Raw genomic sequence first — 17,441 nt, 5'->3', positions numbered from 1 at the left:
AGCAACCCCCAACCGTAAGGGAAATGAAAAGAGAATGATTGTAATTGGAGTCAGTTGTCAAAAGTCAATGGTAACTATAGTAGTCTGTAGCTAATAAGGAAGCCAATAATTGTTATAGCAGTTACTGGTTGCTATGGGATGTCACTGGTTTCTTAAGAAAGTCAAAGGTAGCTAAGGAAAATGTATGGTTGCTATAGAGGTCAACTTTGTTAACATGAAGTACCGGTAAATAGTTGTCGGTTGTGTCACATCGTCACAGTATAGATCATATCCAGCTTTACTGGTCCAGGAAGACCTCAAGTGCTCTTCCGTGCATTATTTCAGGCACGAACGTGCACTTAAGTAGAACCACTGACGTTCCGAATGCTAGCTCGATGGCTTCCTCGCATGAAAGAATCGAAAGTCCCTGATTGTTTTGTTGCTATGGAAAGACAATGGTTGCTACGAAAGCCACTTATTGTAAAGGAAAGTAAATAACATGAGATTATGAAAGTCAATGGTTGCTGTATAAGTCAGTTGTCGCTAAGGAAGTAATTAGTTGCTATGAAAAGTCAAGATTTGCTGTTGATATCAGTTGTTGCGAAGATACGTCAATGGTGCTATGGAAGTCGCTGGTTGATACGGGAAGTCAAATGTTGCTATAGAAGTCAAAGAATGCTTAAGTGTGAAAAATTGCTATGGTAGTCACTGGATGCTAACCTTAAGGGATATCAAAGTTTGCTAAGGAATTCACATTGTTGTTACGGAAAGTCTGTTGAAGTGACAGGTAGTCGACTGCTAAGGGAAGTTGCTGGTTCAAGACAGGTCTAACTCAAAGTTGAGTACTGGTTAAGAATAGGTGCACGTTAAAGCAGCGTAATGCTTATGTACGTTGTTGTAAGGTGACACAGGGTACGTCATGAGTAGAAGAACTGCAAAATAATAAATAAAATCCTTGTGGAAAAACCGAGCCATAATTAGGATGACACAGGACACAACGTGCGTTCACATAAGACGATGTAAGGTTTCTTAGATTTAATCAGGAATTTTTCTAGATTTTTAATCGTGCGGCTGCACGCATTATTAATTGGTCACGGAAGTAATTGAGTGTTGACATCTGGAATATGTAATTTTTCAAAACAAACAGTTTTGAGTCTCTGAGGATGTCCCGAAACAAATCTCGCCTCCTGTGCATATTCTGTATCTACTCTGTGTCCTATGCTCTGAAAATAAGCCTTTTCGATTGCAATCATCCCATGACGACCAGTTATCCCAGTTCCCCTGCGTAACTGAATTTGAGTAAAATTTCTCATTACACATACATCATTCAATAAATCGAATGCAAATACCCTTCTATCTTTATTGTCTGAACACACTTGATCTCTCAAGGAATTAGAAAGAAGATTAACGTCAGACATTTATATAATTCTTGCAGAACAGAATAGAAAAACACTGTATTAACTTTAGTTACATGTAGCAATACAAATGTATACAATGCAATGTATATCAATGTATACCAAGTAACATTGGATTTAAGTATCAAAAAAGTACTATCAATATTTTATCATAGAAGACATCATAGTATTAAAAGCTGTGGGATTTTGAGGAATTGTTTAAGATATTGGTCAATTTTAAAGCGGATTATTGGTATAGAAGCCTGGGCGGTTCAAACTTCAAAATGCTGTTTGTGCTTCCTTGTATTGTTTAAAAATAATTTACAACTACATAACGAGAAATAAATCAAATGCTAGACTTCTTCCATTTACTTCTGAAAGGCCATAATTCATGAAAAATTTCTTACTTTGACAGCAACCTTCGTTGCAATTTTTTATTTGAAATGAGCTTCCAATACAGTGTTTTCCTCCGTTAGAAGGTTCTGGATTATTGCAATTCCTATGTCGAGAGGTTATTCCTAGTTGACACTTCTGAGTGCATGTTGACCAACCTGTCCACTGACCCCAGGACCCATTTGTACCTTAAATATATAAATTACAATAAAAAATTGCTTTGCACATGTACTTACTGTAATCTAAATCATTTATTGTAATTTACATGTACTATTTTAACGGCTGGTAATTCTAGAAATTATTTCTTTAAGATTTATTACATAAATCACATAAAAATGCGCTTTTGTAGTATGTAAAATATATTATATCAATTGGGCTTTTGTGAGGTGATTTTAAGCTGAGCGCCACCGTGAATCTTTTGAATTAAGAATAACGCAAATAATTGATAAATGAAATCACTATTGCCAACATGTTTATCAATTTAGAGACTACATCAATTATATTTAATTAGGATTACCTGAACAATGTTTATCATTACATAAGCTCACTTCATATGGTTCCCCTACACAGTATCTCCCAAGTAATGAGGGCAAAGGGTTGTCACAGAGCCGCGTTCGGGTTTTTATTCCGTCGCCACATGTTGCACTACACCTGGTCCAAACATTCCACGATGACCATCCACCATCTGATAATGCAATATTAAAACTGATATACGTAAACATTTGAAAAATAAATAAAACTACTTTACATATTTATAATTATCCGAACATAGTCTGAATATTTTCCTGTTCACAATAATCAGTTTAATTTAAGCTCTGTAAATGCGTAAGTCGTGAATGTATATTTATAAATGAAATATTTTGCAGCTTCATAAATAATAACAAAAAATGCGTTTTAAACATAAATTGTACGAACTTCTTTGATATTATTGTTGGACACTGAATAAGGTTTTGCAAAACTTTATATTACTTTTTTTAAATATCTGGAAAAAAGTTGTCCCTCGGAAGCATTAAACAGATTTACATGAAAATTGCAGGCTCGGTTTGGTTGAGTCTGTACATGAGGGATTATGAAAACGTGCAACATTCCTCATGCCCCATAGCACCGACAGGAGCGGTACATAATTCTCAACACTTTTAAGTGCTGGACTCAATGATCCCGAAGGACCAGGAAATATAACTACACTAAAACTTAAATTCAGTGAAAATAATACTCACTTCTCGGGATATTATAGACAACTTTATATAAGTTTAATATTTAATCTTATATTGTGTTTAATTGTTTTGAACAAACAAAGTTTAATTCAAGTTTGTAATAGCGACTTCCGTTATGGAATAAAAAATAACTGAATAGCAAACAAAAATGAATAAAAGTAAATATAATTGATGACACTACTGACCTCGGCAAGCTTTAGTTAAACATATCCTGTCATCTCTCGATTCTCCAAAGCAATGATCTCCAAATCTGCTCGGATAAGGATTAGAGCACGATCTGTCTCTTCTTTGCATTCCAATTCCACAGGTTACACTACAGCTACCCCAAGACGTCCAAGCAGACCATCCGCCGTGAACTTAGTAAAATAATAACGTAATAAAATATTCTTTGATTATTGTTAATTCTTTATTACAACGTAATGACATCGCAGTCATTACATTGTTGTCAGTGTAATACATTTTACTGCACATTTTTAATATCAGATGAGATTGGACGTTCGTCACGTTCATTATTTAAAACACAGATGTTCCAAATATATTACTCAATAATCAAGGAAAGCAGTTGACAGCATAAAGATCTTCAACAAATTATATTAATAGAAATGAACTTATTGACTGCCTGCGGAATTTACAATTCTTAAAAATGTAAATAGATCTTTAGCCTTTATATCATATTAAAGAAAGGTATGCGGCAAGCAAGTTTTTGTCAAACAAAATCTTTGTTTATTTGGAGTATTAATTACCAGGGCACGGCGATAGTTCACAAGATTTATTGTTGTGTAAATCACCAACACAATCTAACCCACCACCTGAAGGAGCTGGCTCTGTACAAGTCCTTGAACGTGATTGGAGTCCCTTTCCGCATGTAACGCCACACTTTGACCATGCCATCCAACTTGCCCAAAAGCCGTCGTCTGTTTTAATATTAAGTGATTATAATAATATTGTTTTATGTCTCTACATTTCTTTTTTGTTGATTTTTTATGTTAAACATGACTGGCGGCTGATAATAAAAGATACTTTAATGTATCACTAAATGACATAATTATAGCCATAGCATCAGAGCAATGGGACCCCCTTTCTTTATAGTTTGAAGGACCAGTCAACCTACACTCAACCTCAACTGAAAAATAAATATAGATATAAAATGGAATTAAAAAGATGAACTACTTAACCAATAGCATTTCAATAATACATGTTAAGTAAAATATCATTCGTGGTTAGTGGTTACGCACTATTGAATTTAAGCGGTCTGAATGAAAGTACTCGCTCAGGACGTCACTTTTAATTTTGTTGGAACACAGACCTATACTTGAAAGTTATGCATACTAACAATTACATTATATTAAAAAAAGGAGCTGCTCCATGGAGTCGCAGAATTACTCCCGATAGATACAAATTATACTTATATATCAAAGAAATTGTTGGACGAGAAATTTATGTAAGTGTTAGAGTAAAAAATATAAAGAAGAAAAGTAAGAAAAATAAGATGACGTACAAAAGTTACATAATCCACAAAATCTGCGACAGGAAAATTTTGCATGCTGTGTATCCAAACATATATTTAGCATAGCTCCAACCACTGCGCAATTGGCCTTTGGGATGTCTTTACAGTGCGGATCTAGATTAACAAAAATCAAAATAAACCGATTTTAAATTCTTATTTAAAAAATAACTGACTTAAAATTGTTTATAAAGTATCTCTCTCTTCTGTATTGTAGAAACAACTATATAGGAAATAAAATTTGAAAGGAGTGGATATATAACAACTAAACTTTCAATATATATACTGGTTTTAATTCTTTAGCAGCACACCACCAGGTAATAAAAAGTGAAACAAAATTTCAAGTAGATGGATTGCTTAGGTTTAATGCCAAAATCAATCATTTCTACCGGTATTTAAACAAGCATTTATTGGACATATTTTGATACGTAATATACCACCTACAGGAGCTCTGACACAGCTGCCTGTTACAGTTTTGGTCCATACAACACTCCGTGCAAGTTGAGTCGATAGGAGAAGACCGTCCCACTAGTGACCCCGTTATTGCGGTTGGTGTTGTCATTAAATTTGAACACATCTAAATATGTCAAAAAATCCTCTGCATTATAAGTTGTTACCATGTAATGATTCATTTTTGTTTGATATTTTCAAAGTTATGTTAGGCTTGCTGGGCGTTAGGTATTTTTGTTATTTATTGTATTGACTTCTACATGTGGAATGAACTGAACAAACTGATACTGATACTTTTATCTACAGATTAAGCAGATTATTAACAATTGGTCATTTTATATATATTTTTTTAAATGATAAGCGTTTTATCAACATATTAACTTTAGTTTATCAGTAAACAGAGTTTTAGTCTCTTCATATACATCTTTTAACATTACAAAAGATTCCTCATGCGTCCAAGCTCCCGATTAAGCAGTACTCAATCTTCAACATAAGGTGGCATCAGAATCAATTAAGCCGAAGGACGGACAAGAAAAATTATAACAACACTAAAGTAAAATACTGTGTAACTTTTACTGCTGCCGCACAACACTTAACACCTACTAACTTGTATGTCTTATAAGAAAAAGAAGCATTTTTAAATATTATCCTGAACATCTGAATCTAAGCAATGTCAGTTATGGCACAATGATTTCAAAATGTACAGAAATTGATTCTCTTGAACAGTTATTTCTTAAAACATGGGTTGCCGTATCTTGTATTTCTAGAGGAAGACCAAAGGAACCTTATTAACACACTAAATTTGACAAGGTTTATTTTGAAAAGCAGGAAAACATTTTGAAATTGCCAGGTTTGGGCTGATGTTAGACTCATTGCATATTGAAAAGTAGTATCTAAATATATTAACTTATTCAGTTCCACAAATATTTATTTTTCAAAATGTTGAATTACAAGGACAGAATGGAAGGTTTTCGGAATTTTTAGCACAGACTTAATACTATTTATCTATGTTTGTCTTGTAAATACATGATTTGTGACACTGTTTGCTAAGTTTAAAAAGTGTAGAAATAATTTTCAACTTATCACTTTTTTTGTAAGGAGACTCATTTCGATAAATAAATTAAGTTTACTTGTTAATGTGATAAATACCCGGCAGCGTAAATCTGAATAATTAAATTAAACATTTTACAACATAAATATGAAAATACCACATATGCATTTGTTAATCAAATTAATCATGATTGGAAAATCCGGGACAATATTTAGACATAACTTACTTTTGCTGGTCTGCATCCTAACGAAAATACATTACCAGTTGCCGAATGAGTGTGTTCTGCGTAACATACCTACAAGTATAAGCTAAATAAAATGAGGATATGAAAATTTAATTTAAGATTTAACTAAAAAAAAAAAAAAAAACATATCAACACAACGGTGAGATTAAAAACTTATCGTAAACTGTTAAAATTATACTTTTTTAATACTTGTTTATCAAACTTTTCAATTAACTGATGATAAAAGTTAAATCTGACAGTTGCTGTTAATTTATATTGTTTACATGCATCATAACATTATTGTGGCGGCGTGACGTCGGACTAGTTATCTAAGGATTGCTGATTGCGTGGGTTCAAACCCTGTCAGGGGCAAGCCGTTGTTTCCTGGAGCAAGATACTTTACATTCATTACGTAGTACTGATTGGTTCCAGGAACGGATTCAAGAATGTTTCAATAAGCTTATAGCTTCCAACACAATCGAACTAAAATAAATTTGTATAAACTAAACTCACATTATTACTTAAGTCATGTAAGTAATTACCGCATGTTATGAAAAGTGTCACAGTGGTAAAATATCCAAGTAGAAAGCATTTGGTATAGAAAACAATTAAATAATTTGAGTACAATTGAATTTCTTTCCCCATGAATGTCATACAAATATATCTAAAACTCTCAGCAATTTTCAACGATATCCTTTCCTTGGGACGACCCTGCAATTGAATGATCATTTGAGGAAATGCGTGTAAAACAAAAAAAATATATAAACAGACTGCACACCTCTCCAGACGAACATGTTCTAGTAGCTTTACATTGTGGTATTGCAGTTACATTATTACAGGTGAAACAATCCAGACAGTCTGAAACAGTTGTCACAAGATAAGTAAGGTAATTTGATACTTATCATGATTATTCTCTTACTGTATTGTATTTTTAGTGGAAGAATAAAGTGATGTATTTTTTATTTAGTCGAAGAAGAGTTGATAATGAGTATAAGATACGAAATAATACTCCCAACAACCCCTCAGTTATACAGGATAGGGTGTTTGTACTTGTAACATTGACCGTGACTCGACACATAATAGTTTTGCTTAGCTGAAATGTCCTTACCGCTGACATATTGATATGCTACAATGAAGTTAAACAAACAACAAACTGGCAAATTCTCGACTTTTTTGCTATGTATCACATATAATGGTAATGTTATATGCTCTACTACTACTCTAGTTAGGTATGCAACCGTTAAGTTTTTTTGTGTGATAGAATACATACCAACTTGAAAGCATACGGTTCAAGATCATGTGACTAAAAAGAGAGATAAGGAATCACTAAAGAACAACAAGAACGAAAAAGTTTGAAAATTGAACATTGAAAATGTTGCAGGCTCAGTTTGATTTAGCCTGTTCATGGACGGAACTCGAAAGTGCAAGTGACCGTCACCGCCCCCACCCCATCCCCTGGCATCATGTGGCTAACATGAAATACACCACATTTAATTTCATTGTTTGTCAAAATTTGGATATACAAGTATAATAAATAAGACACATTCATAATTACTTACCGGTTTTCCGTAGAAGATAAGAAAAGGCAGTCACTGCTACAAATACTGAAACTACAAAGTTAAATTAGGTTCTTTAAAGTCAACACTTGCGTAACTTTACATTACTTAAAAAATACAATATTCTAAATGTCTAAGAAAAAAGAATAATAATGCAGGCTTTAAAGAAAAAAGAAATACATAGATTTACCTTGTGACAAAATCTTCATAATTGATTGTAACTAGTAGGTTATCTTAAATTTAGAACAACAATCATGTCTAGACTCAGATATCAAAATTTAAGTTTGTTTGAGTTTTACTTCCTGCTTACTAGGTTATCAAAGTGGTTGCAATTTTTATGCTCTGGGCAAAAGTGCTGTTTAAAGTTGACAAATGATGATAATGCAAAAATAGTGCAAAACAAAATAATGGTCTTTTAACATTTCATATCATAAGTATGCAATCCGTACATCAATGTAGTTTTATACTTTATGTCGAGAGTTGTCATGACTTCTCATTCCGGTGAGCAAGGTCTTTTTTGAATACCGTGTACTGGTCCTTAGGGATCTCTGCTTGCTCTTCAAATATTCATATCTTTATACGCAATGATAATACGCCAGCCATGAAAAGATTTATTCAAATTTAGCAGTCTTGCGTGTTTATTCCACTTAGACTGCTGCCTTATTACAGTCTTTTTTGTGACGTTACACACATGCAAATATACTCAGTTTGCTTATGCAAGCCGATCTTGCAAACAAATATTCAAAATGTCATACACTCTATACGAAGGAGGGAAATTTAAATCTTTTTTGACATACACAAACACCGATGCTAGTACAAAAAAAAGATACAATTGTTTCGATAAAAACCACCATGAACTGTAGGAGGAGAAGCACTCACAAAAGATAACATTACAAACAGATTGACTATCCAACGAATGTGCTTACTCCAATTAAACTCCAGTGATTTTTTTGCTGGATATAAAATGCAATTTAATAAGAGCAACTCTTCTTAGAACATAGTGATTTATATATTTTGTTCATGTGGCCCAAGTAAAAATATTTTATACAGGTCTGTGCTTTGATTGTATTAAAGATTTGCTTCATCTTTGACATTGGATTGGAACATCATTAAGTGACAAGAATCACGGCACGATATAGATATAAAATATACTTAGTATATATTTGATGATCTTCATTGAACTAAAATAAGCAAATGAATATACAATCGCAGTTGTAAACTTTGTTGACACAAACCACTATTTCTGCCTGTAGTGCTCGGTCACGACGTTGATTTTGCTCCCTTTTTATCAGAGAATGTGTCATAGATCTCGAACTTTAACTTCCTAGTAGGCTTACTTTTATGTTAAGAAGAAACTAAATTATTAAAATAAGCAAAAAAAACTGTAAACCTAATCTGCCATTGTACTTGGTGCTATGTATAGGTTTACACCAAAGAACCCTTAGAACTTCAAACAAACAGATAACACAATATATCACGGAAGACAAAAACCTACTGGAGTCACAGATTTGTAGATCCCTTCAAAATGCAGATCGTGCTTCTTGGTGTTTTATTTGTATGCTTCTTGGATGTAACGGTTGGTTATTGTTACCGTAAAGTAGAAGGTAAGTGCTATTTATAGGCATTTCTATCAAAAAATTGATAAATGACATTACCAACCCAGCTCTCCAAGCAAAGATTTTAGTATCATAACAGCAGATGTCGAGCTGTAAAATGTTGCCCTTTACTTCAACCCAGTGTCATCATAATCCGAACCCTTAATGTGGACGGGTCATGTCTGGATTTTGCCATGTCAGTCCGAAGGCCGATTCATCCGACTTCATTGTGTCGTATCTTAACTCCTAAACCCTACAATGTGTTTTTTCAAGCTTTTTTTTCAAAAGTTCACCATAACAAGCACATGTTCAGAACCCATGCCGCCGCTGTGTCGGCTTAAGTACAAGGTCAGCCTTTGGAAACAAATGCCAGGCAAATTTGCATCCGCTGTATACCTTCTTTACCCTCGAAAAGATTTTTCCAAAAGTTTTCTCCAATGTTAACCTCAACAAGACGGTGTGGACATATTTCCGTTATGACGGCTTAAGGTGAATGTCATCATTGTAAGTAAAATATCAGGCAAGTTCAGGTCCGCTATAAAAATTCTATACACCCTAAAGGATTTCCTTCAAACTTGTCTTGAATGTCACCTCAATACGGTGTGCAGAACGCCAGCTGCCCCTGTGTCAGTTCAATGCAAATGTCACCCTTAACAACGCCAAATGTTAGACAATTTCGTTTGTGTTCGCCTAACACCCCATGAAGGATTATTTTCATGATAGGCTTGAATGTTCTCTACAACAGGGTGATGTGCAGAGAAATATGAAAAGGAAGGGCAGTAAAAACCTAGCGAAATAGGCTCACCTGACTATGTATTAACGTAACGATTTTCTATTATCGCTGCTGTTAAAGCAATAGTACCAGAAATGTTGTAGTTCTTTTAAAATAATTTCCTCGCCTATTGCAGATGGAGTTCATTGCACGCCTAAGGACGGCATAACAATGTTAGACGGAAGTGAGCTACTTTTACCAGAAAAGTGTGAGAAGTGTACATGTTCCCGCCACACTGATTCCTCATCCTTGGTTTTGTCTTGCTGCGGGTAGGTATGATACTGATATCAGTAGAACATTGAACTTTTAATTTTGTAGTGTTGCCAGTTTCAGTTTGCTTCTGGGAATAGAGATGTCAGTTGGAGGCTCTGGCTAGCTGCAACTAGCCAATTAATTGTCATGGAAGAAAATAGCACCAACACATGTGTTTGGGTACCATTATAGGACGGACACTTTCAAAGCACAATATGATATTCTTTACTACAAAATAATTAATTTATAATTCCTTTTGAACGAGCCTGTGGACATATAGATAAAAGCCTAATAACAAATACAGGGGATATTCTAATCAATGGTTGCTGCAATACGTGCGATGCAGACATGCATTCATTTAATCGGTTTCACTTTCAATGAGCTGTATCAGTTTTAATTTTGATGTTTATAAGCATCATCAAAGTATTTTATTAGTTACTCTTATGTAGTTGAAATCATAAATTCACGAGGCTTAAATCTCAAAAGTTCAAAAGAAGTGAATGCTTGAAGTTGAATTCGTGAAGTTAAAAATCTTGAAGTTAAAATCGTGATTTCATGAATTCCGAATGTTGAAAACGTGAAATTACGAAGTTAAAATTGTAAAAATTCACAAAGATGTAATTCATACCTTGTGTCGAGTAAGAACTCCACAAACTTTATGTAGTAAGCTAGTCAATGTGAATCTGGCGGTGATTTATTTAAACAATTTATTGTATGCATGTTCTCTCCGATATAGATACGGTATACACGCAGGGACGTTTGGTCCACCACCGGGTTGCGAAGTGATTGCTGGCGACGATGGATGCTCAGTCAAGATTGTTCAAGCCCTAGACCATTCAAAACCATGTGTGTAGCAAAATGACAAATAAATTATTTGAAAAGATCGAAGTTCCTTTTATCTTGTTCCAGATTTTTACTGCAACCAGACATGGCATAAAACAAATATTTGGCGAAAACTTGTGCACGCAAGTAAACATTTACGGAGAAGAAAACACGAATAATTGGATATATTTACGTGACCACTAGCCGTTGTTGTGCGGTTTTAATATTAATATCTGAAGGAGCAAAGTTAAAACTGCTTAATGTAGTAACTGCCCTATTGTTTTACATGCAATCGATATCAATACATAACTGTCAAATGGCCTCAAATAAGTAGGTTGAAAGTATGGCAAATGTGTGTTATACGAAATATTTATAAAAAAACGCGTAATAACAAAGTATAGAAGACATTTACTTCAATGCAAGAATAGCGAGAATGCACCTTTTTGTACGCATTAACATCTATATTAGTCCTCGGACTTATTTGAGCCGCGCCATGACAAAACCAACACAATGGGTTTGCGACCAGCATGGATCCAGACCAGCCTGCGCATCCGCGCACTCTGATCAGGATCCATGCTGTTCGCTATCAGTTTCTCTACTTGTTAAAGGGTTTGTAAGCGAACAGCCAGCATGGATCCCGATCAGACTGCGCGGATGCGCAGGCTGGTCTGGATCCATGCTGGTCGCAAACCAATTATGTTGGTTTTGCCATGGCGCGGCTCATTTAATCTCTCGCCCAGCGGGCTCCGGCTTTAAATACGTTTACGTGCTGCTGCGAAAACAACTGCATTTACCTTCTATTATCCTATATCGATGCGGTGCATCATAACAGCAACTTGAATGAATTCCCATTTTATCATAAGTCATTCTTAATTTTTTTAAAACGCACTCGTCAGTCAATTGCGAACCACAATTACGCCGACAGGTATGCACAAACACATACGGCCGCACACATGCATATGCGCATGCATGCGTGCGCGCATAAACAGAAACCTTTCCATTGTCTTACAAGCAATTTTGTATCAAATGCACTGAAATCGAAATTATGTAGATTCATGAATATTTTTTTTTGCAAAAGCCAACAATTGGGGATCACAACCAGTTTTGAATTTCCGGGGTGTGCTTAACTTATTTCCAGGTGTATATAACTTAAATTCTGTACTTTGAAACGATAGCTTTAAGTCCCTTTAATCTTATACTTATAATGCTAAATGTATTTCATGGACACGTCCAACTTTCTCCAACTTTCTATATTGAAAATATAACAAAAAAGTTCATCAATGTAAGATATGTACAAGCAGACGGTACGTTTGTGTCGGCTGATTATTCTCTAATATATGTTGCCTTCTATACAAATACTAGTCTAAAAGTACACATTGTAGAATTGTAGATGGTTTGGTCATATCTCGGCGGTAGATCAAAATTACAGGCTTTTTAGGATAACAAACTAGTAATTGTGCCATGTGTGACGATAAATTATCCTATATGATCTCTGAATCAGCAGACAAAGGACGTTTAGTCAATGTCCAAGAGCAATTGTTACGATCAAAATAGGTCCCAACGATCGAACAAAGCCTGTGAAGATCATATTCAGCTAAAATAGAAAAGGAAAACATTTTGAACAAACGTTGGATTATGCATATTTGCCATATGATGATCATATGGCAACTATATGGTTTGAAATATCAAAGGACGAACACGATTTTTTCTATAATTTCAGTCTATTATGTAATCTATATTAGAGAATGCAATTAAATTTATCACTCTTGTCACTAAATTCCCACGACTTAACTCGTGGCCACGACATGGTATCTCGCGGCCACGGTATGGTATCTCGTGCCCATGACTTAATTATCTCGTTGCGACGACTTAGTAACTCGTGGCCACGACATAGTATCTCGTTCCCACGACTTAACTACTCATGGCCACCACATTGAATCTCGTGCGTACGGGATAAATAAAAACGCACACATGTCACCTTTGTGCCACCGTACAAAAATGACTCGTTCGGTTGGTAATAAATACCATATTTATTGTCTTATCTGCTGAACTATGTAATGGATTTTCACAGCTTTGAATTGTTGACATTCTGATCGAAGTACATCGGATTTAAAATCAAAGTACATATGTCGAGTAACCAACAATATCCTGATGACAAAAACTACTCACTTTCAGTCCAGCAGATTATTGATTAATATGTTGACTTTTCACATGTTGCTGCCTGAATTGGCCGCGTCAATCTAAATAGATCAATTATTGTTGTGCTATTTTGTCATTCTTGTTCCACAAGAAGTAATCTTATTGTAATCACACAGGCGTCGGCGTCGTCGGCGTCACACTTAAGTATTCGCGTGAAGGTTGGCATTTCCAAAATTAATGAAGGGAATACAATACAAAACACTTGTTTGAGAGCATGATAGGTGGTCACAATTCAAGGCACATAACTCTTATGTGAATTTTGACAAAAATATGGCCTTTTATGAACTTAGAAAATTCTATATTATCAGGCTCATGATTTACCATCGAGCACTGAGAATTGTCAGACGTCTGGGTCTTGTTACATGATAAGTAGCGAGATTTAACATTTTCTTTCGAAGAACCTACACTATAGTCAAACTGTAAATAAGCTACAGATGCACGAATTAAGGTTAATCATCGCAAAGATTTTTACATATTCATTCTCACAAGACTTAAAGTGAAGCATGCGACATATTCAACGTTGAATGGCACCAAAAATTTCTCTTGAAAATGTTAAATCATGCCACGTTATCTATAAAATACACGACTTTTAGAAAAAAATATTGCATGTCAAAAAGAGTCAACTGGCACAAGCAAGATACCGTATATTTCAGGTGCCCAGATCCTTGTAGATGGAACATGTAACAGTTATTCAAAAGTGTCTTTTTACAGACGTCAGAAGACACGTTTTGAAAAGCTCTGCTGGTCGTACTATATATACAGGTGTAAACCTACATCATTGGTGCTACGTATAGGTTTACATCATACGACTTGAAATAATCAGACAACAGAGTATATAAGGCAAGATAAAAGCCCTGTTATACCGCACTTTGAGGTCAAACGCACTTAGACGCCCAACCCCAAAGTGCGTTACGTACTCTGTCAAACGCTAAAGCGCGTTACACAGGTACATATGCATTTTTAACATCTGACAAACGACCGCACTTTCAATTCAAATATTGAATCAATCAACATGAATTTTAGTAACAATTTTAAGTAAATATTGTAGTTAATGCCAACGGTAAACCTAAAATAAGGCACGAAGTAGGCGAAACTTATTAAATCGGATAAGAATAGCAGTATAATAAAAATTTATTCAAATTTGTTATATCTAAGGGTTGCAATTTCCAATCAATGATGTTCTTTTTTAATATTCAAGTTTTGATATCAAAGGATAGAGGCCTTAGCATGGCATACACTTTAAAATCCAGATCCCTTTACTAAAGTTGACGACCCATTAAAATCTAGACTTTACCCTTTTTAAGATATTTTAAAGGGAGATAACATTTCTACATTAATTTATTATTATCGAAAATTAGCAAGTTAAAATGGCGGGGGTACGGAGTGAAAGCACGCTAATTAGCGGGAGCGCGGGATGAAGTTTAATAAATAAAACCTCGCCCCTCGGAGGCGCGGAGCGAGATTTATGACATAAATAAAACTTTGCCCCGCTCGCACGCTAATAAGCGTTTTTTTCGACGTGAAAGTAACCGATTTCAATGAGCTTAATTTCACAAAATACATATCCAAATTTATCTCTCTCAAACTTCTCTCCCTCTCTTTCCCATCATTTATCTTGTTTATGTTCTTCACAATAAGATCTTTTGAACAATAGCTAGTTTCACTATGATTATGTTAGAAATAAACTTTATTGTTTCAAACAATATTACAAATACAGTCATAATTTAACTGCATAGTAAAAATATACAGGAGTAGACATTCATAAGCTTTATAGCTTTGAGCTCTTATCCTTTTCCATTCGTGTATATTATTTATTGTAAAATTAACTTGTTATATTCATTGTTTGATATAAACTAGGTTTAAGCTAATTTTTTAAATGATTTTCGGCATTGTATACATTTGCATTAGTGATCTCATGCGGTCCAAATATTTAGGACATTCGAAACTTGTGAGATAGGCTTTAAAGAAAGTTCATGCAACTTGATTATAATGAATGTTACTTCTAACTTACTTGCTACAGTCATTTAAGCAAACATTTAACTGTTGGAAAATAAGATGATAAAAGACGATTTTACTGTATTTTATTACTTCCCGTCATATTAAGTAAATCTGACAGAACAGTATATTTTCATGACATCTGTATTTAAATACATAATTCACAATTTTTAACAGCCACACAGTTCGCTGCACTTTGGGGTTCAACACCATATTACGATTAACCCTACAGTGAGGTTTTAAAAAGCCTTAGTAAGATTGCACAGTTATGTATCTACGACAGTAAGTACGTCTCAACCTTAAACAATTTTAAGTATACTCAGTATTTAACCAGAACTCAGTTGACACCTTCAGAGCTCTGGAACCCACAATGCAATGATATGTAGCATATAAACGCACTTTGTGGTCAATTTCTCGATTTTGATTCCAAAGTGCGTTTGACCCCAAAGTTCGCTGCAGTTTGGGGTTCAACACCAACGTACGTTTGACCCAAAAGTGCGGTGTTACAAAGCCTACTTGACTTATAATTGACTATATCAATGCAATGAGATATACTTGATCAAGACGGTTAAAAAGAGATAAAGATAGTGATTTGTAAAGAATGGAGTTGATATCTATTGTTAGTTATGTCCCTCCCGTCTTTGGTTTCATTTAGTTCATATAGACCTGTATGATAAAATGTCTTAACAATCTTTTCCTTGCAGTGCACAATGCAATGAGCTACGGTAATTAGGAAGAAGCATCACCTTGTAGTCCATTACAAAAGATGTTTCAATCATGCCATACAGGCCAAAATTGCTCCGGGGTAACTCTATTTATGTAAACTTATAAAGGCCAACACTTTAAGTCTTCTTGTATGAAAGTATTTACAAATTAAAGTAAAGTGATTCTTGTATTTAAACAGAAGATGATATTTAAATTCTTATCAAAGGTAGGTAATCATTTTTAAGAGGAAATTGAAACCTGTTATTGTTTAATAATTGGCGGATTTTATCGATTGCTTACATGTTCAATGTCAATGCATCTGTGTACTTTTTGTTTGTTCAATCAAGTGTATGTATGACCCCAACTCTGTTTGACGTAGTATTATCATCTTGATATTGTCTGTTTTTTAATTTCATGTCCTAACTTGAAAGATAAACTTAATATGTAACATCATATAAAGTCTTTTTTTTTAGATTTCTTAAGGTATTTTATTGTTTTATCTAATGTATTCTTAGAACGTTATTTTTGTTTCAATAATTTTGGTTAGATGACTCAACAGATTCATTTACAGATTATACAGTTGTTTCTTATGTAAATCATTATCAACATAGTCATTACCACAACTATCATCACCACAATATTTGATCCTGCATTTTTGTAGGAAAATTAATGAAAAATGATGTATAAGATTTTCTCGTAAAAATGTTTTTTTTTAATAAATGATAAATAAATGCCTGAATAAAATATGCCTTGTTGTTCTGTAGTTTTTCTTTAAAATGCAACTCCTTAAAGATAATGAATTCGTTTCAATGAGTACATCCTAAATTGTACTTAAACCAATGTCAAGATATTTGAAAGCAGTTGCAATCGCCACCAGCTGCGTTCTGTGATTTTAAACAATTGTCTTTATATTTCATTTTAAGGACTTCCCCATTTTATACATATGTAATCTTAAAAACTTACGGTTAGCAAGAGTATATAAATATAATAATTTATATCATACGTGAATGATTATCTGATATTCTCATTGTTATATAATTTTCTGTGATATTCTGCTTATCTGTTGTTAACAATTGATTAACATTATTACTAAGACAATTTACACATACAGTGTACTGGTTAATTACATTATGTATAAAATATGATTATTTTGTTTATACGGAATTCATTTTAGTTAGATTGTGTAGAAAGCTATAAGCTAACAGACGCACTTTCGAACCAACCATTACTGAGCAATGTGTGTAAAGTTTTTGCTCAATGAAATAACGACTTGTCCTTTGGCCACATGTAGCTAGTGATCATTAAATACTAGACCGACACGTTAACCAATCGGCCAT

The 17,441-nt window shown here is 34.2% G+C and overlaps 2 protein-coding genes across 3 annotated transcripts in view; one reads left to right on the top strand and one right to left on the bottom strand.

The window, feature by feature from the left end:
- Positions 1-1,013: 1,013 nt before the first annotated feature.
- Positions 1,014-8,074, bottom strand: LOC132738046 (coadhesin-like). Its single transcript, XM_060725470.1, has 11 exons — positions 7,955-8,074; positions 7,768-7,818; positions 6,987-7,066; positions 6,212-6,280; positions 4,929-5,061; positions 4,479-4,601; positions 3,724-3,894; positions 3,166-3,336; positions 2,284-2,451; positions 1,781-1,954; positions 1,014-1,268 (listed from the first exon to the last, which is right to left on the bottom strand). The coding sequence occupies exons 1-11, from the start codon at positions 7,971-7,973 to the stop codon at positions 1,114-1,116; spliced, it is 1,314 nt and encodes a 437-aa protein (XP_060581453.1). The 5' UTR covers positions 7,974-8,074; the 3' UTR covers positions 1,014-1,113.
- A 1,073-nt stretch (positions 8,075-9,147) lies between these two features.
- Positions 9,148-17,441, top strand: part of LOC132738045 (beta-microseminoprotein-like) — a 60,403-nt gene continuing 52,109 nt past the window's right edge. Inside the window, exons 1-3 of one of the 2 annotated variants that reach the window (XM_060725469.1) lie at positions 9,148-9,368; positions 10,268-10,400; positions 11,120-11,267. In XM_060725469.1, the coding sequence (XP_060581452.1) occupies positions 9,290-9,368; positions 10,268-10,400; positions 11,120-11,237 (330 nt within the window). In that variant the 5' untranslated portion in view covers positions 9,148-9,289 and the 3' untranslated portion in view covers positions 11,238-11,267. Of the gene's footprint in view, positions 9,369-10,267; positions 10,401-11,119; positions 11,268-17,441 lie in introns of those variants that run through there. The other variant, XM_060725467.1, reaches the window with a different exon arrangement.

The sequence above is a fragment of the Ruditapes philippinarum genome, unplaced genomic scaffold, assembly GCF_026571515.1.
Source record: "Ruditapes philippinarum isolate M1 unplaced genomic scaffold, ASM2657151v2 ctg1031_1_1_1_1, whole genome shotgun sequence".
In the NCBI taxonomy this organism is placed as follows: domain Eukaryota; kingdom Metazoa; phylum Mollusca; class Bivalvia; order Venerida; family Veneridae; genus Ruditapes; species Ruditapes philippinarum.
This window is presented reverse-complemented; position numbering and strand designations above follow the sequence as displayed.